Raw genomic sequence first — 20,545 nt, forward strand, 5'->3', positions numbered from 1 at the left:
AAAATACTTGGTAACTGGGCTTTAAAAGTTCTTTTGTTTTTAAGCAGCATTTACAAGAACATAACATTCCAGAAGTTTCCTATCCTCTGTAATAGTTAAAAGGTCCAACTGGTCGGAGTTAAGCACTTGCTTAACATTACACATAATTCACAAAAGAGTTACAGAATGATGCCTTAAGCAGACGCTTTAAGCATCTTACTGGAGTAGGATCTTACCAATCACTAGGAGTTTGTTGTTTTATTATTTATCATGCTCTTTTATCTCAAACCCTACTTATGATACCTATTTTTGTAAGAGTATTGTAGGGCTTCTTACTTGAAAATGATCTTCAGTAGCCTTGCCACCCATGTTAAGAACATTCAGAGAACTGGCACGCTTCATGCTGCAACCAGGACAGTGAACATGCAAGGATAAACCAATCAGAATAGCTGAAAACTAACAGCTCTAAAAACACAAGTATAACAATGAGCAATGCACAGTTAAGGGATTTGGAACAATGCCCCAAAACTGATCTGAGGGATACCCTTTAAGGTAACTACGTAACTTAGAATATGTTTATATTCGGTTCTGAATTACATATAAAACCAAAAAAATTACAAGCTCCTTAGAGCTTAAACATTTCAGGCAACTGATTTCATTTCAACTCAAAATCTCAATTTTTAAAGCATATCAAATACATACACTGACTTAGCATTGATTTTTAATTAATTCATTCTCAGTTTCAATTTTATGCAGCTTCTTACAAAAGCATCAAAACATTCAGACAGTTTAGGAGAAAAAATGTGAAATAGGAATAAGTTTGTCACATAGGCAGCATTTAACTCGGAAAAGCTACAATAAACATTAGTTTAGTACTTTCTGCCTCATCTAGGTAAGTCTCCAGAATCTATTTCAAAAAGCATTTTAAAATCTTTTATCTTCATTCATTTCAAAGTAAAGGGAAATAAGATGGTTGCTGCTATTAACTCTGGTTATGCTTTTGGCTTTACAATGCTCTGAGCCGTAGTAACAACCCTACAATACTGTACTGAAAGCAACAGATAAGGAGATAAGGGGGAAAAAAAAAAAAATCACCACCTACACAGGAGCTACTGACAGGCAAAATATCACTGCATTAACAGTAATATCTACTGTTGTTTGGGATGAGGATTAATAATTTATCTACATTTCTCAAACATATACAAAATTTAACAAAAATATTTTAAAGTGTGTGTAACAGAATTCAAGATTAGTCTTAAGATTCCTATCATCTTGGTGACTACAACAGGAACGTCTGATGTCCTTTATCCCAAAGTGTCTGTACATTACTCAGAATGTTCTACATTTGCTTTGATTTTTCACTAGCTCTTTAACTATTTCAAAACTACTACATGAGGGCTTTGAATATATATTTGATGAACTATTCACAAGACAGTAAGGCCCTAATCCTGCAGGGCTACCTACAGCTTTTGAGACAACTGGATAATGCAAAGTTTCCAATGCCTTCCAATAACATGGAAAGGTTTATCCATACAGATCACATTAGATATTCACCAGTTTTTCTTTCTACTGAAGCAAGACTACTAACAGTCAAAATCAAGCACGAGTTATAAATGCTTTCATAAAGCAAAGGCTTAGCAGAAAAAGGAACCAAAACACTAACAAACACAGGCACCAGCTGCCACATAGCATAGGCTTACTGTTTTTTCCTAGCACTAAATCTGAACGTTTCAAAAGCTAGAATGCACACAATTTAAAATATTTGACATGAGTGTTAGCAACAACAAAGCAAGGACTCATGCATGGTATACTCCTCTCATTTATTCAATGAAACATGTACAACAGAGGTTATATATGGAAGTCAAAGTAAGTTAATCTTTAAAACACAAACAAAACATTACATAAAACTCTTCAAAAGAGCATAAAGGCTTACAGAAAACATTCCAGGGAAATAGAAAATCCACCAGTAAAAATTTACACAAGTATTTTTAGGTTCTTGCTGAAGTGCCAATCAAAAAAGAAATTTTTAATCATGCATGAGATACTATTTTGTTTGTGGGCTGGGGTTGGTTTTGTTTGTTTTTAAATCAACATACTTAAGAACTTTAGTCTGGCAAATGCACTTTTAATTCCCTCCATGTTAGAAACATGATCACACAAATTGCATGCAGTTGTTTTTCTGGTGCGTAAGTAATAGCAATAATGAAAGCTTTTTTCCCCCCCCTCTTTTAAACTACAAATCTTAACTGTTCTGCTGTATGATCAAAATTTTCAAACTGAAATAAATCAAACCTAACACTAATTAAGCGAAGTTAAATTTTTACAGAACTGAATTCAGAAATACGATAAAGAACGAACTGATACCATGCTTCAGGTATTGTATGTTTCAAAGAACAGTTCTTAAGAGATTTGTTCTTTGTCAGAAAGACTTTTGCATTATTTTAAAGAAACAATTTCCCTGATGAGTTTTCCACTTTATTCTCTCCAACCTTCTGTATCAAGCAACAACATGAAAACTAAGTCTTTCTTTCATGCTGTGGTATTAAAGTATTTCTATTTGAGTATTTCTCATTCAAAATCATACCACCACTGTCAATTACTATTTACAGAAGCACAGTATAAACAACAGATGTAAACCAGTTTCAAAATAAAGTCTTCATAGACACACAGGCAGGGGATGCAGAGGCATACTGGTAAGGAGGGAGGCAAATGAATCTTCCACCTAGAGTGGCTGACTTCATAGCAAAAATGATTCCTATGTATGCTATGTCAGTATTGTAATATTCAGCTAACAAAGACACTAAAAACAAAAGGTTTGCATAATAAAAGCTGAATATCCCTTTTATTAACCTCAGAAGCAGAAAAAAATTAAATCAATTTACTAAAGTTTCTTCAGAAAATGAAATCAAAATGACTTCTTGGAATATCAATATGTACAGCTATGCTTCATGATCTACAAAGCTGGTGTTTAATACCAGGAATCTTTGCATTTGTTATTAAAACCAGCTAATATAAGTTAGGATTAAAAAATGTCTATACATTACAAGAACAGAAATTGTAATCTTTTCAGCGTGCATATCTACATAAAAGTCTGTCAATGCAACACACTTATTGCAAGGTTTAAGAATAAATTATTCTTTGAGAACTACGGTGACATCTAAAAAACAAGAATATTTTGTCAAAAAGGAAAAGCAAGAAAGATATCGCTTTGTTTTCAAATTTGTTTCACACTGATGTCTTTATATGAAGAAATCTTATCTGGTGATACAGACCCCACAATATAATTTATGTGAATGTGGGCAGGTTACTTCTACATTGGTCAAGTAGCACTACTGAAGTGCACAGAATAAAAAGGCAGAGGAGTTCTTACAGGACACTGCAAAGCCAAATGTCTTCAGTTATATGTAAGCGTAATTTTCTACACCTATAATCACAGAGTTACTTTACCTGCAGAAAAAGGTATCTCTATTTACTATAGAGAACAAGGAATAAAACTCTTCGTCTTTCAAGAAACTGAAAAACCTTCCCATGTCTCCCAAAAATTAGGAGAAAATACAAAATTAGCTATGAATATATGCATCTACTCATACAAGAATATACCTGAACTATGATGTATGAACTGTAGACAGAATTGAATAGAAACAGAAAACCAATGTATAAAAATACTAATACTGAAGACAAAGAAGGAAATCCCTTTTATTCTATTTTGTCTTGCATTTGCTTGTTTTCCCTAAAGCATTTTACATTTACATATTTCCTTCTTCTAATCACATGCTTTTCACAGTTTATTCCCAATCTATCATCTCAGAGGCAGTCCTTAATGATCTATCAATTAATGCAAAGGGATTTTTGACCTTGAATTTGATTCAGTGCCTTCAACATCAAGTCTCTGGCAGCTGAGAGTGAAATTTTAATTAACAATTCTAAAAAATCAGATCAGCCTGAATTTGAAAGAGATATGTGAGGAAGCAAATTCTACGTGTATTGCAGCTGTACACAATGTTTTACAGCCACATAAAAACAATAAAGCAAAACTTCATTGGAGCACTTACAAAACCACATTGAGACCCTGCCTCCAGATCACTGCCTTGGGTGTTACCATCATCATCATCTACTATATTACTCATAGGTCCAGTTGCTCCATCAGAAGTTGCTCCAAGTTCTCCAATTTAACTGTTTTAAAGCGCAAGTTCAAATTCACATTGTCATACAGTTTCCTGCCAACTAAATGAACTGCAGTTTTCCACAGCAAGGGGAAAAAACCCTGCAAAACTGATTGCAATTATGTTGGGGATGAGGGGGAATACCCATGAGCGATATTATGAAAAACAGTAGTACATTTTAACATTTCAGCTTCTCTGCAGCGGCCAATAAACAATGGATGTTTTTAGGCATTTATTAGAAATAGTACATATATCCAAATCCACAATCATATGGTAAATAGGAAAGAGTGAGAAGTCAGATCCATTAAAATTTGAGTTTTTACCACTGACTTCACTGAGGCCAAAATGTTAGAGATGGACAACTAGGTTCAAGTTTTTCAACGTTCTCCTCTGCTCTCTGAAATCTGTGTTTTCCAAAATAGAAACTGAGAAGGGCTCAAGTTGGTAATTCCCTTTATACCCACAGCAATATATAAAGCTGTATCAAGATACTAAGCTGTATCAAGAATGTTAGTTGTGGGTTTACTGTATTCAAGCTTTTACTGTAAAAACCAATAACCTTTATTATTCTTCACTGCTGTGTGAAAAGGAGAATTCTGCAGGTAACTAACATTTATCAATAATTCCATGAGGCTTTTCTATTCTTCGAGTGGCTAAACCAGTAAAAAGGGAAAAAACACTGTTAAAATTGAGTTAACTCTTAAAAGCACAGATAATTCCTCAGATGTTACAGAACTTTCATTATAAGAAATTATTTCCTATTTTATTTTTCTTTAAGATATAAATCTGTTATGATATGCAGTTAGCTAAGCAGAGAAGAAAACACTGCCCTAGGTACTACACTAGGCTACAGTGGGGGCACAGAATGAAGGCACGCTAGCACAGCTAAGAATAAATAATTACCCTGGATTCTTTGGTTCACTGTCCCGTGAACTTCCTCCCTTCAGCTTTCTAACCAGCTTCTCACTGCTCCGTCTAATGGAAGCACGAAGTTTGCTAAAGGAACCACTGCGTTTTAAAGATCCAGTGCCATCCTGAAAAAAATTGAACAAATGTGAAACTGCAAGAGTTTCTTGCCCTCCCCCAAACCTGGCTCAAAAACATTTCACTGATGAATTTTTTTTTTATTGCTATTAATACATACTTGGTACAATTACTTAAACACGTAATACCATATAGCTACAACTTTACCAAAACAAACGTGTTCCAAACTGTAACAAAGATTTCTAAAGCGTGAAGACATGCTCAAGCCATGATTCATAATAATCAGTACAAACCCACCACAGTAGTCAAATAATTCACCATGTTACCATTTCATATGAGCGCACTGTGGTTAACAGAGTACAAGCCCCAAGCAAAAGCATTCCATCAGTCTAAGAAAAAAACCTGTATTATTCCTTCTAAACATCTACATTACTTGCAAACATGTTTAATTAATCCTAAAATCCTTAAACAAAAATACTTCTGATCAGAAACATGTATGGTTAAATTCCTGTGCTTCGTTTTAACTTTCACCAAAGAAAACGTAAAACACAATGAAATGAGTTTTTCATACATGTATTCGTGTCTTACATTGCTGTGCTGATCCAAAGAAATTTCCAACTGACCACAATTCTATTTACTCTTAAAAAACCCCAACAGTTTAGTAAGATTAGAAGAAATGAACACCTCCTACTTCACAGAAATCCCACATGATTATGAAAGAAGAATTGTAAAAGAAGAAAGTAAAGTACTACTAAGCAGACAAAGACAGACACCTGAGTTGGAGTGAGTTTATTAGAAGTTAGAAAGACAAATACACAAATCACTGAACACCAAGATTAGTAGAGAAAAGCATAATTGCCAAAATCTCACACAAAGACTAAACAGCAATGCTACTTTAGAATAATCATAAGTGAAGACATCCAGAGTTCCATATTGATGTTAACCATGTAATAGGTCTCTAAATACATTTTAAAGCACTTGGAGAACATGCCTTACTTTTATGGGGTTTGTTTGGTTTTTCTCCTGTAAAGATCACCATCATGCCATTTCAATAATACCTTGTGTGATACTTTTAACTACCTTTTTTCCATAGTGAACAGCTACTTATAAAGTTCATTATTACTTTTTTTTTACTAATGTATTACACACAGCAAATGGTTGTAATAACATTTTGTATGACTAGATACATATCTGGCAAAGCTACACATGTACAGAAATAGAAAACCAAATAAAGACACCAGCACTGAAGGAATGGCCAGTTTACAGGGAAGTGTAGCTCTGACAAGAATCTTAAGGGGTTTGCTAAAACACAGCAGTCAGTACTGAAGAGAGAAGTTAAAGCTTGAAGATGGTGCACGCCCGTCATGCAGGAGACAGTATAAGAATCACAAAAGGCATCTAGGCCTGTCAGAAATGGAGAGAGAAAAACTGAATGAAACTGTTGGGAAAAATTCAACAGTTTTCAATTTTGAACAGTTATGTTTACAGTATTTCTAGGTCACATTCAAAACAATTTTTTCTGGAGTAAGTATTTGGACTGCCCTTAAGAACAAAGTGCAGGCCCTTGCAATTACCAGAACATATATCTTTATACAGTTTCGTCTATATCACTAATATGCAACTTACAAATGAGCATGAACGATGCTGTGCATTCTTTAAGTTAGAATTTGTATAAAATACAAAACACCTTCAAGAAGGCATAGCTTTAGTATTACATTTTGTAAACAAAGAAAGGATTTTTTTTTCAGCTGACTAACACAAAAATAAAAATAAAGAAAAAAAACAACAGAAGAAAGGAACAGAGCAAGGTGCATTCATTTCAGCTTTAACTTCTGTCAGGAATTTTCCTCAAAACAGAACTGCAAGAAGAAAGAGGTCTTCCCCTAACCTCCAGACAAAATTCTGTTCATTCCTTTAAGGAATTAGAATCCAACTGACTTGTGGCAATTCAGTTTCATGAATATTTTTTAGAACATATCTGTGTGTATATATATAATCCAAGTGGAAACTTCTCCCCCTAATGCAGTGAGGCAGCAGAAAGAATCCACCTTTAAAAATAAGCTGTGGTTCAATTAACACACTTTCCATTCTTGGTGTAAGCACACAGACCATTACTGACAGTCTTAAGAAATTGTTTTGAGAGCCTTTACCTATAGCAAGGAATGAACAGTAATTAAAATTATTCTTGGAAATAGCAAAATGCCTTGCTACCACGTGATCAGAAGATCAAAATCTGATTATTTATGTTTCAAACTAAATTGCATATATTGTTCACACTTTAAAACAGACTTCAGCTCTGCAGGACTGAATAAACTGAAGTCGAAATTCCGATTAGAAGTATTAGGTCAGTGAAAAGGCTAATTATTCCTGCGGTCTTAAATCAGCAATGCTATAGTAGTGATAATGATTCAAAGAATAAAGGCAAGACAAATTTGGTAGTTGGAGAGTATAACTTTTATTATGCTAACTAGCACATTAGGAATAAGCAGACAAGCTTTTGGGTACTTCAGATCTGAAATAAAAACATCAAACTCCCAAGTTAAACACTGACTGACTGCATGATTAACAAAACATCTTTAAAACATAAGCTTAGGATTAAAAAAAGTCCTAAATCCAGTGTAAACAACAACAAAAAATAATCACAAGAGATATCCATTTGCAGCAAAGTTTAATTGCCAATTTTTATGTCACTCAGAATGAGAATCACCTTATTACTTTTGCTTACACCTCCCCACCATCATCACCTCCTGTACTTTGCAGTTGTCTGCTACAATGCGCCTCTGACTGTCTGACACTTCTTATTAAACAAGAGCAACTCTTACCAGCTAGTCTATGGCAGAGAAATTTATTGCTTTCATTTCACACCTGAAAGCAGACTTACATGCCCAAAAGCTTGTCTTTTTGAAGCATATGGGTCAGAATAAGAAAAGATACTTCTTCACATTGAGAACATTATCTTAAATTAAGCACTATCACATCACAAAGATTTTTGTCCTGCAACTGGCTGCAAGATCAATTTACAGAAATGCCAACTACAGATACCACTGTCATTTTTTATATACAAATGTAATACGGGATACAAATCCTGGGATTTCTACCTTGAATTTTTAAGACTGAGTATTTATTTGCATTTTCAAGCTAACTTTAAGGGATGGACTTCACAAGAAACATGTAAAAATGCACTATGCAATGTCACTTAACATGTCTGTTTTAATAGTTAATGGCAGATTTACTTCAATAGGTATTTCGGGTCTTTTTGTAAGAGTGTAAGATATTACATCAAAGACTATAATGCTTAATATGGATTACATTACATATGGAAGTCACTTAATTACAGTAAATCTTCCAACAAAAATTTTTTGTTGAAGTTCATTGCTTTACACACTCCACCTATTCTCTCTGACAATCAAAACCATGAGTCAGCTTGATGACTTCAGAAGAATTTAAATGGAAAAGGCAGGCCTCTCTTCAGGCTCTGCACACTGAAGTAAAAAATTCTACTATACTTTATGAATCAGAATATTTTGTCTGGAGGAAACACACGAAGGTAAAAAAACCTACACAATATAAAGTAGAGGAAAGAATAGCACTGAGATAGAAACACTAGCAGGGTAGAGGGAGAGAGAGTTGCCCACTTTATGTAAAACATGTAATACAAAATACCTTCTCTTAAAAGGAGAAAAAAAGAACAAAGATGAAAATAAAGCAATGTCACTTCAGCACACTAAAAATGAAAAGTTTGTTTGCCCTGAGAGGTCAAAATCTAATTTTTCAGATCAACAAATTTTATCACTGAGTTTGATTCAAATATTGACCTAGAAATACTGTCTATTGCTTTTCCACAGAAGGTCCTTTCAATCCAAAACCTGCATGCTTGTTTAATTAATGTCAATAACAGAAAAAAGTTTAATCCATTTAGAACATATAGTCATGCAAAGTACAGCAAAAATTAAGGGAGGAGTACAGTACACAGTTCTAACACTGAACGGGCAAAATGAGAATTAAAAAAAAAGAGTTATCCAACCTTACTTTGGCTTTATTAATGATGCAGTATTATTCACAACAGATGCTGATTGACTGTCTTGGCACTGAGAACACCAATGCCAAGAAAACAATAATAAAGAGACAAAAGCAAAGATGGAAAGAACATTCTCCTTTAAGACTAAAGCAGTATGCGTTTTATCGAGGTTTCTTTGGAATGCTAAACTTTGTCTCATGTGGCTAAAAAAAGAAGAAAAAAAAAAAAAAGATTGCTATTTTAAGAGAAACGAAACTTCAGAACACTCAATATTGCAAAGTAGGCTACTTCCCCTCCCATACAGCAAAAGCAGGCAACACCACTTTTATAATCTAAAAGAACATTTTCAGCAGAACTGCAGCTAGGAGTTAGTTAACAGAGCAATATATATCCCATTGCCAGCAATGGGATAAAGCATGGGAAAGCTGGTGACAGAAGCAAACAACTACATAAGCCAGATCAATAACTGAAAGCTTGCACTACCTTTCAAATTAAAAGAAAACAATGGTTAGAAAAATGCATATGTAATCACATTTTATATATATGTTTTTACTTTATGACAATCAGTGTTCCACAGTGAAGCCAATATATGGGAAACAAATAGGAACAAGCCCTTACTCCAGTCAAATTCTAATACAGGAAAGTGATATTAATATTTCACTTAAGAAATGTGAACTTACGATCACATTGCTATGTGATGGCACTGCTTCTTAAAGTGGCTTGTATAGCAGCTTGAAAAGTGATATTATTTCCTCTAACAAGTTGGGTAAGGAGATTAGAATCATTTTAGTGTTAGACTGATCATTTTGATTTACTCTAAAACTGATAACACCCAACACATCTCCATAGCAAATGTTCTTTGTGATTTGAACAGATGCACTATTTTTAGAAGAAACATTTAAAATATGGGCAAATATGGCACCAAAAGGACAAAAGCAAAAGTTAGTTAATTGCCAGAATATTTCTACCAGTAAAAAGAAACCACTGACAAGCAATTGTACACCAGACCATAACCAGGACACTCAATCAGCATTAAACAACTTAAGAGTTAAATACAGCTGCTTGGGATTCTGGAAGAAATTTCACCATTCAGGACAACAACAGAAACGATGTTTTAAAATTTTAAAATATTACAATTTTTTTTACATTATGTTATGATAAACAAAATGTTATTCTTCATTTCTTAATTGATTCTGCAAAATTACAAAATACAAAGTAGATCAACCAAGAAACTATTGAAAACACAATAGGCTGGTGAATGACAACCATATTTGTTACGGTGATAATTTATCTAGGCTATTTTCTTAAACTGTGTACTGTACTTACCCCATTCCATTCTACGCTCATACTCACTTCCTCGCCTCCATCAGGACCACTCTCGTACTTTACCACATCAACATTGAGGCTTTCTCGGCTTCGCCTTTTTTCTATGCTCTCAGGGTCATTCAGCACTTCAGCAACTCTCTGTTTATGAACATTGTCAAGACCCTGAGAATTAGACAAAATGGGAAAAGGCTTCATTTTATTACAAGCTGTATTAATCTACAACTTACATACAATAACCACACCAAGAAAGAAGTCAAACCAACCCGTAACTCCACCACCCCAACTCTGCTTTCAAAGGGCAGTTGAGTTGCCCTTTATACACTGCAGGAATCAACACAGCATGAAGTGGACAGACAGCCTGGTAGTTTGAGAATTCAGTGACTTGCCATTCTTTTCCTCCTTCCCTATCACTTGTCAAAGCCTTGTGGTGTTCCTGTCACTTACCTTAAGCCATCTGGCCCCAGCTTAATATTTAGCAATTTATACATCATGAAAAGTCAACGCAATTCTCAGTTTTCCACCTATCCAATGGTGCAGTATTCACCCACTTTTGGAAAGAACGTTGCAGGTGTCTGAGTATCTAATACCTAAGACACAGGTTGTGTTATTTAAAAATACTGACATATGACACTTGGCACAGCAGTATAATTTATCCTTCAGAAAGAAATCAAATAGAAAATAAGCTTGTAATAGAACAGACTATATATGTGGTCAATAAAATATGTTTACTTTGTGTTAAGGAATGCCCATCAATTACCAAATAATCCTTTAAGTATCTTAAAAGTGCTAAAATACCTTCTATGAAAACCCTGCACTAAAGGCAAAATATTTAACACAGAAACTAGGAATTAACAAAGTTCAAGTCATACTTATTTTCAGTTCTGTTTTCTTTATAATAAACCTACTCCACGTCATAAACGGTATTTGCTGACAGAAAGAGAACCCAGATGAATGCCTTACACATAATAAAGTATTCTGCAACTTTCACTGGGCAGCCTTAGCAGCAAATGGAGCAGCGGATCTGTGCAACAAATCCAGAGTGTCTACCACAATACAGAAAGTGAAAATCATGCCAAAATGCCACGTAACAGTAAAGTTCATTAATGAAGAATGAAAGTTGTTCTAGTGGCATGGAGAAATCAGGTTCTTGGTTCCCATATAGCTGCCTTCCACTAACTGAAGAGCAAAACAGCCCTCCCTAATGGAATTCTACACACAATGACGCATGAAACCAACATATAATGGTCATATTTTTCACTTCCACAGGGCTATAAGGTACAGAAAAGTGGCTAGAGCTCTCAGACAGTAGAGAAGCGTAGGCTCAAAATGGCTGAAAATCACCACTAAGGAGGTAATGTATCACATACATACTCTAGGTTCTATTCTGAAGCTATATCATCTCTCATTCACCTCACTTAAAAAAAAAATTTTTTGTTAAAAAAAATTTAAAAAATGAAGGGACAGGGAACTGCACTTTCCCAGTTTGTTCCATTCTGTCATGAAAGATGAAGGACAAAAAACTTCACCGGTCTTCAGAAATCTAGCGTAGACATCCCAGCAGCTGAAGTGAACAAAACATGCATGAAGGAGAACAGAGCTGTGGAGGAGTGATACTTTTCCACACCTGGGAACAGAAGTACCTCTTTGCTTTTAGCTGAAAAGGGGAAATGCATTAACCCTGTCTGTCTTCCTTTAATGACCTAGAATAGAAAGGTAGTTTTAAATGCTGCTAGTAAGACAGCATTGTTTCCTACACTTCCAGAACTAGTGCTGTGCATAATGTGATATATTATGGTATAGGTGGTATATGATGCACCAGTGAAAATTCGAAGCATGCGTAATAACAATAAAGTAGCAGCAGCAAGCCTCCAGCCGGCTCTATGGAAAATGGAGACAAGAACAGTTTTTGCAGCGGTACTGGCAAGCCAGAAGCAGACTGATTAAACAGGGACTCTGAAAGGGACTTCTCCAATGGCAAGATCCTCCCATCCTTAATTTCCAAATAACCAATTCCAAGCTTCCCAGTAAAAATTTAAAACTTGAGCAGTTGGTGCTCCATTTTGTTTGTTGATTTTTTTTTTATATTAAAAAAGGGAACAAACGTAACTACAAGCTACGTTTTCTTCCAGTCTTCTTATTACTATTATATTACATCAATTTATCCTGGTTGTATCTGTTTGCGCTAAAAAATTACCACTTGTAATGGTGACACTAAAACTAAGAACCAAAGCAAATATGTTAAGATGCAGCGCACATTCATTTCTTACTTTCAAATCACATTTGAATGAGACACACTGAAAATTAACCTTCAGTAAAAGCATGTGAAAATCATCCTCAGTTAAAGAAAGTATCTGTATCAACTATTTCCCCTCCACCCTTCAATTTTCCTTGCCAAAGAAGTTTTCTCCCAGATTCATACTTCCCTCTTACCAGTCTCATTCCATTTATTTGGCAAACACTCTAAAGTCTTCCATCATTTTTTGTGGAAGAAAGAACTTATGCCACCTTATATCAAAGGGAACTGTTGCTGAATTCACCAGAAGAGCATGAGGTTTGCCAGGAGCTTTTCTGCTCTCCCTCTTTTCCAGAAATCTGCTTCTATATAGATCAAACACTGCAGTATCATTCTTTAAAATACAACTTCAAAATCAGTATAACCAATAAAAACCAGTACATTATCAATAAAGATATGGTCCATCACTTAAGTCAGTTTACTTGAATTTAGAATTTGAGTTTAGAACTTTACATGGACATATAAGAAAAAAAAAACACAAAACAAAACAAACCACTTCTGAAAACAAATACAGATCTTATTTACTATTGCATAAAAATGAAATTAAAATTGAACTTTCCAATTTTTTTATTCACTTATATTTTCTTATTTTGCTTTCCATTTTAACACTGACAAGCTGTGTTTGCTTGTCCAGTCTTAAGTACTTTTATAAAAAAGACATTGTATCAAATCATCCAAAAGGGAAAGGAAAACCAAAAAGCCAATAAAACCCCAACAAAAACAAACTCTCTCCAACCTTCTAAGACTGAGAAAGGGTTACTTGAACTGCAGATTTGAGAGCACAGAGACAGCACAGAACTTCTCCACATTAAAAGAAAAATAGTGCCCCCTTAAACTGTAATATCCATTCCATTGGTTTGCAAAAGTAACAGAAACAGCAACTAATAAATTTATAATGGTCTTCTAAAGGTCTGCACCAGTCAGTCAGTTGTATGCAGAAACAGAACATTTGTAAGTTTGACAGCTCCTTATTAAAAATAGAACAGCATTACTGGCAAAGGAGATTATCAACAGAAACTCTCCGTTTTCCCCTAACTACAGTCTCTCTCACAGGACTTGTAGCCCACTGAGGACTACTGGCCAACACAGTGTTTTCTGCTCTTCCATCTTCCACACAATTTCACCCTCAATGTGAGTCATGCCCCCGGTACATGGTGCCACTGCCCCAGCAATTAACCAGTTTGCAAGTGTTAAGATGGGATCAGTTTATGACCAGTTCAGACTGAAATTAGAGGGCAACACCAGGCACCAGACACTGAATAGCTAGAAGTTTATATATTCTGCATGTACAATAAGATACTGAAGTTGAAAATCTGCATGACCATAATGCAGAAATATCATTAAGGCGAATTATCATACTTGCCTGTTTACGAGACCTCATTGCTGCCTCTTCTAATGTTTCAGCAGCTTCAAATTTGCCCTGTCGTCTGTAAAGTGCCCCAAGGTTCTTTAAGGTAGTTGTTACTGTTGGACTATTTAAAGAAGAAAAAAAAGAAGTATATATATACACAGACACACACACTCAACTCTTCTCAATTCACAAACTAATAAAAACTTAAATTAATATAGTATTTGTCATATTTCTTATAATTATTTAGTAAGTCTGTCTTGAAATATACTACACTGTATATGGTTGGTTTAGTGGCATGGTGGTGTTGGGTTGACGGTGGGACTTTATGATCTTAGAGGTCTTTTCCAAACTTAATTATTTGATTTGTTTTGTACTTCATGTACGTGGAAAAACCTGTTAACCCCTTTCACAGTGCATTAACAGCTCACGCTATGATTAGTCAACAGCCCTGAAAGTGGAAGTTATTAACTAGCCTCTAGATCTACTCAGTCTGCTTCCAGATGCACCTTGAGGTGAAAATTTAGCTCAATCTGAGTGTGTCCAACTAAGTAATTGTGAAGCTTCCAGAAAATATGCCTACTCATGCATACAGTGACCATTACTGTAGCATGTGTTTGTCACAAAACAAATCAAAAGTTCCTTTCATCAGCTTTTACTTAACACCTATTTGCAGTTTCTATGCATTCAAACTATGCTTGAACAGTAAAGGAAAAAAAAATTAGAAAAAAAACCCACCACACATTCCATTAACAAGTCACTCTCCAACAAGACATGTTTGTTTCAATGAGACTATGAGAATTAGCTCAGTCACAGAATTGTTGCATGAAGTTTTGCTCCAGTAACAGCAGAGAAAAGATTTCCTCATGCATTACAATGAACTAGTACATGAAAAACAAACCAGCAAAATGTCTTGCACCCAGAGTTCAAGATGGAGAAAAAGAGTAGATTTCAACAATACAAAGGTTCTGTTGCTTGTTAAACACACTAACTCAAACACTGAAGAAATTAAAACCCCTCACTGAACATTATCAGTACTAGGTGCAGGTTTTTTCTTGCATTGTACCACCTGCACATTAAAAAAAGGCAGTTAAGGAACAAAATTAAAGCAAACAAAAAATATTTCATCAAGTATAATCCAAGCTGAAGTCCCTGTTTCTCTTCTTCCATTTTGAAGTTCAGATTTTAAATCACACAAAACTATATTCTTCAAGCTTTAGAAGCTCAAATAATGCTGAATTCTGCCAGTTTAATTTTGTTTTCTTGTGCCAGCTAGAAAACTCAAGGCTCAGTTACTTGCACAGTCTCCTTTTTGCTTCTGGCCCTCTCTAGAGGTCTTGCTGGGGCAGGGAGAGCATGTATGCCAACCAACAGTATAAAAAGAAAGAAAGATGACCTATGCTTCCATGTGAAGGACTGCCAAGAACGCAACTGGTGAATTTTTATGTCACTTACTAGATCTAACCAGCCTAGATTAAAAGCAACCTTGGGACTTGAAAACTGCTACTGTGTTCCCGAATTTTTAATACTATAGTTTTTATAGTCCTAAGCAAGCAGCTGGTTTAGTTTCAATTTTAAACATGCTTTAATCTGACATTTCTGCATACCGGGTATTGCTGCATTGTTTGTCCTGTAAAGAAATTACCCACCTGTCAACTTTGCAAGCTTTGTACCAGCCACCATACTCTCCAAAAGATGTGCCATCTTTTTGCTTTCCCTAAAACAAAAGTAATGTTGAAGAAAAATAACTGATTTGTAACTTAAATAAGTAGAAGTTCCAAAAAAGATTTATGACAATGGCCTTACTTTGCATTCTTCCCTCTCTTCTGCATGCATCCAAATAGGCTTATTTTCATCTGATGAAACAGAAGAAAATATTTTATAGAAGTAAAAAACTACAAAGTATTCATCATTTTTCACCCTTCTGAAATGAAGTTGTGAACCAGAGAATTATACTATCACCACCACAAAAAAGGCTTACTGTCCATACTACAAGCAGCAGATAAATAAAACAAGCACCTCTTCTTTTATAGTTTTACAATTCTGTCTTTTCTTATCTGAACTGAGAAACAGTTACTTCTGAGAAGCTTTGAAGTCAGTATATGCTGCCATCGATTTGTCGTGTGCTTAGTTCTGTGCTAGATAATACGCATTTATTTCTTTTATCCTAACAACTGTTTTGACAATTACTAAGTGGTGCATAAGCTCTTGTGATGGAATGCAGTGAAAATTCTTCACTGTGATTTACAGTTGATAAAATACACTGTACATTGAAGTCAAATGCAATTCACAATTTAAGGGTATTTTCCGCATTCTTTCAATGTATTAATGGAGGACTCACATTAACAATGTATTTATTGTATCATTAAAAATCCTGCACTGACTTTTTCCTGTGACTGCAAAGTGACATACATTTTTCTGCCTCTATAAAAATACCAAAATTGGTTTTGGTTGGGCATAAGATAAATTATGCCAGAAATACAATCCATAAAACATAAACCTACCAAGTCTACCTCATGTAAGAAAAACTCTCATTTTGAATCAAGTGTTACTGCTGTATCTAAATGCTTTTTTACGACAAATGTACTTCAATGCATCTATAATCTCACTTTTTAAGTCTATCTCAAGCAGACAACTATTTTAATCAGGATACAATTAACTTCCTGCAGATTTTATTTCATAGTAACTACAAAAATGAAACATACATTCAAATCTAGGGACTCAGTTTCTTACCATCTACAGAGCCAAATTCCCGTTCATGAGCACGAGTAAGAATCTCTTTGTATAAAGTTTCCGCTTGCTTAAATTTGCCCTGTTTTAGATAGCAGGATGCCTAAAAAACAAAATACCCCCCCCAAAAGATATCAGCACGCTGTTTTATTTAGCTTGATAAACAATAAATACAATACATGCTGAATAAAGGTGCATTTCTTAGATTTACTTTATAAAAGGCTTACCAGGTTATTCTTTGTTTTTGCAACATTTGGATCATCTGGTCCTAGCTTAGTTTGGTAAATTTCCAGTGCCCTCTGATAGTAGTATTCAACCTCCTCATATTTACCCTGGTTCTGACATAGTAAAGCCAGGTTATTTAATTGTTTGGCAACATCAGGGTGATCTTTCCCCAGGACCTGAAAACGAAATACCTTGTATTAAAACATGCTCCAATCATCATATCAGGGTTTAGAAATGCATCATTTAGAAATACCCCATTAGTTTTTGTTCCCCATCAATTCAACATGAGGATGACAAAAGCAGTATTTGCATTTGAAAGATATGAAAATTACCCAATTCTATTACAAACTGAGAATGCTGTAGAACAATTCAAACAGGAATAATGTAAGTAGTATAATAACATTGTATGCAGCATATTCTACAAAGCCTGAAAGATGCAGGCATTCAGTCTCATGGACTAAAATAAATATCCACATAGTCATAGAATAATCAACTTAAAAATTTTAATGATGCTTCATTTTTAATTCCAATGCTCTTGTCAAATGAAAGATTACTTAAATATAAGAGAGGAAAGAAAAAGGTAAAGAAGGTTTATTGCACTAGACAGAATTTAGAATACACCCAGAATGCTCCAACAGCTCCGTAGGACTACTGGAATTTACTACTGTTTTGAATTTCAGACACTCCTAACTACTAGGGCATTGCTAACTCTGCAGTTTATCTGACAGATCTACGCAACCAAAACACTAAAAAAGTGTTTAACTTTGCCCTCTCCCTCAGAAAATCCATTCAAATGTGCTGTATTCTTTTACTCATACCTTTTCTCTGATTTCCAGAGCTCGCTTACACAATGGTTCAGCTTCTTTGTACTTTCCCCGTTTACCATAAAGTACTGCAAGATTGTTTAGAGTTGCTGCCACCTGTCAACAGTAAAGAAATATTAATTACACTGGAATTTGCTGATACAAGTATCTGACAAATGAACACATCTGCAATGCATTCATGTTTTCAAATTTTCCATGCACAGGGGAGACCTCTCGAAATTTGCAAATGAAGAAAAAATTATTATTGAATGCATACATACAGAAATGACGAAAGGAAAAAACCAAAATCATTAAATATTTTCGCTTCATTTGTGGAAATGTCATTTAGTGCATCCATTTTCTTCATATGTTCTTCTCTTACAAAGTTACCTCTCACATCTATACTCAGAGCTGCCCTGCTTCACACAGGCTACATGAAGTGAGATAATCACATTAATTTTAAACACCAAGTACAAAAGCTTGATTTACATTTCATTTAAAAGCAGCAGTAAAACAAATCAGAAGTACCCCTTCAATTTGAGTTTAATAAAGCGATTTGAGTAAGCAAATTAAAAATCTTTCTTCACAAATTAATTTCCCATAGAAAATCCATGCAATCCAAATATGTGCGAGTCATTTGTGGTGAAACAGTATTGAATATAATGCTCAAAAGGTACGTTAAATATTTAAGAGAAAATGAAGAATGTTGCATTGTGGCCTCCTACCTGTACTGTTTAGAGATAAGCCAGGTCTTAAAAACTTTCCTGTTGAGTTTAATATTAGAATGAGTTGAAAAAAATTCAGTGAAAAACACAACCAAAAATATGATATTGCATGTATACAAACCGCTGGATGATCTTTGCCCAAAGTCTTTTCACGGATAGCCAAGGCATCATTCAGGAGATTTGCTGCATCTTTGTATTTGTTCTGGTCTCTAAATGTTAAAGAGTAATAATTAATACTGGGGATTCAGAAAAGAAAGTCATAAAAATTAAGCTGACTTCAGTACTGGCCTAAAGAAGCTAGTACAAAAGAGGAGTAATTGAGAATATATTGAGAAATCAGGAAATAAAATCCTGAAGCCTGTAACTGTGAAGTAGTTTGCTGGTTAAGGACTAGCATGCACTACTTCTACACTGCTGGCCAATTTATACCTCTAGGTTATCTGTAAGTGGGTAATCAAGACACGTCCCCTCAGTAGATAAAAAAATCCAAACGAAACCAAAACAAACCACCCCAAGTATCAAAACCAGCTTCACTCCCACAACAAAGTCACAGGCAAAAATGCAGCCAACTTGTTTAAGTATGGGGAGACATACAAATATTGCAGGACCCTCTTGAGGGTTTTAATAAAAAGCAGAGAATGGAAAATAAATGGAATGGAAAATAGAAGTAAAAAAATGTTAGTCTGAACATTAACAGGTTAAAGCCAAAGATTAGCTATTTATTTAACTGATATTTATCTATGCCAGTATACAAACCTGTACACCAAAGCAAGTATGTTCAACATAGTGGCAACATCAGGATGATCATGACCTGAAGTCTTCTCCAGATCTTCAAGAGCTTGTTTACAGAGAGGTACAGCAACCTCATATCTACCTTGGGAAGCGTACTGAATAACAAGATTATGAAGTGTCCTTAATCTTGCTGGAATTTCATAGCCACCTTGTTGGGCAGCAGCTGCTGCACTGCTATGCTGCTGTTGAACTGAAAAAAATCCGCAAGATTTCAAGTTGTTTAAAAGATGACTGTAACGAAAACATCTTAACATTACTGCTCAATGACACAAAATGAGACTCACTGAATTTTATTTCTTCAGTACAAAGCATTAGTATTAGCACATACTTCACAGCAGTCATGCAGTCGTGGACAGTAACAGTGAAAATATAACCATTTTATTCTACGTATTCTGTCCAGTATTCTATTAATATTATTTTACACTTCTATCAGCTCAAAGGACCACATAAATGTAATAAACCAATGAAGAAAGTAGGAAACTATTTCAGCTCAGCAAATAATTAACAATTCTCAAGATTATGTCATAATTTTGCACTTACAAATATTGACATTCTCTATGGAAAGGAACATTAAACATAGACAAGCCAAATACCTGCAGAAAAGCTCAAATTATTTGTCCTTTTTCATTTATTCTCCTTCTCTAAATATACAAATTTTTTTTGTTTCCCTTTGTTTGCTATACCAAGTAGTACTTTAGGTTGGCACATAAAGGATTAAAACACCTTGGATGCCACAAATAACAGTTGCAAGAGAAAAGGCAAAAAGTCATCACAGCCAGTGTCAACCTTTAGGTTTTACTTACTAACCCTCAGGCTTAGCCACTTATTCTCCAGTAGCTCCTAACCTTTGGTTGTTGCAATCCCCACCCTCCTACACCCCCCAAAAATCTACTCCCCCTTTTGTCTTCACCTGGAAGATTTCTAGGAAGATTGAAAAAATTCCCTCACTCATTTTCATTAAATTCTAGACAACACACAGGATAAGGGCTCCAGCCGTGAGCCTGACTTTCTTCTCTCCTTTCTATCAAGCAAAAACCACTCTCACAGCAAGTCGGAGCCTTTTTATGTCAGCGGAATCATACAATTCCAAGTCCACACCCACAATCACTGCCTACCAAAGCACTGAAGCATTTCAGTGTTTTTCCTGAAGGTCAAGGAA

General features: G+C 35.0%; 1 protein-coding gene across 8 annotated transcripts in view; it reads right to left on the reverse strand.

Annotated features, from left to right (window-relative positions):
- KLC1 (kinesin light chain 1) overlaps positions 1-20,545 on the reverse strand; it is a 49,414-nt gene that overhangs the window by 4,903 nt on the left and 23,966 nt on the right. For 2 of the 8 annotated variants that reach the window (XM_069783338.1, XM_069783339.1), the window contains exons 5-15: positions 19,351-19,576; positions 18,716-18,803; positions 17,885-17,986; positions 17,069-17,242; positions 16,845-16,944; positions 15,918-15,967; positions 15,761-15,828; positions 14,127-14,235; positions 10,471-10,632; positions 5,046-5,176; positions 316-382 (exon numbers count right to left, since the gene is read on the reverse strand). In XM_069783338.1, the coding sequence (XP_069639439.1) occupies positions 316-382; positions 5,046-5,176; positions 10,471-10,632; positions 14,127-14,235; positions 15,761-15,828; positions 15,918-15,967; positions 16,845-16,944; positions 17,069-17,242; positions 17,885-17,986; positions 18,716-18,803; positions 19,351-19,576 (1,277 nt within the window). Of the gene's footprint in view, positions 1-315; positions 383-5,045; positions 5,177-5,900; positions 6,531-7,557; positions 9,348-10,470; positions 10,633-14,126; positions 14,236-15,760; positions 15,829-15,917; positions 15,968-16,844; positions 16,945-17,068; positions 17,243-17,884; positions 17,987-18,715; positions 18,804-19,350; positions 19,577-20,545 lie in introns of those variants that run through there. The other 6 variants (XM_069783340.1, XM_069783342.1, XM_069783341.1 and 3 more) reach the window with 6 other exon arrangements.

Source organism: Haliaeetus albicilla, chromosome 5 (assembly GCF_947461875.1).
Source record: "Haliaeetus albicilla chromosome 5, bHalAlb1.1, whole genome shotgun sequence".
Classification (NCBI taxonomy): domain Eukaryota; kingdom Metazoa; phylum Chordata; class Aves; order Accipitriformes; family Accipitridae; genus Haliaeetus; species Haliaeetus albicilla.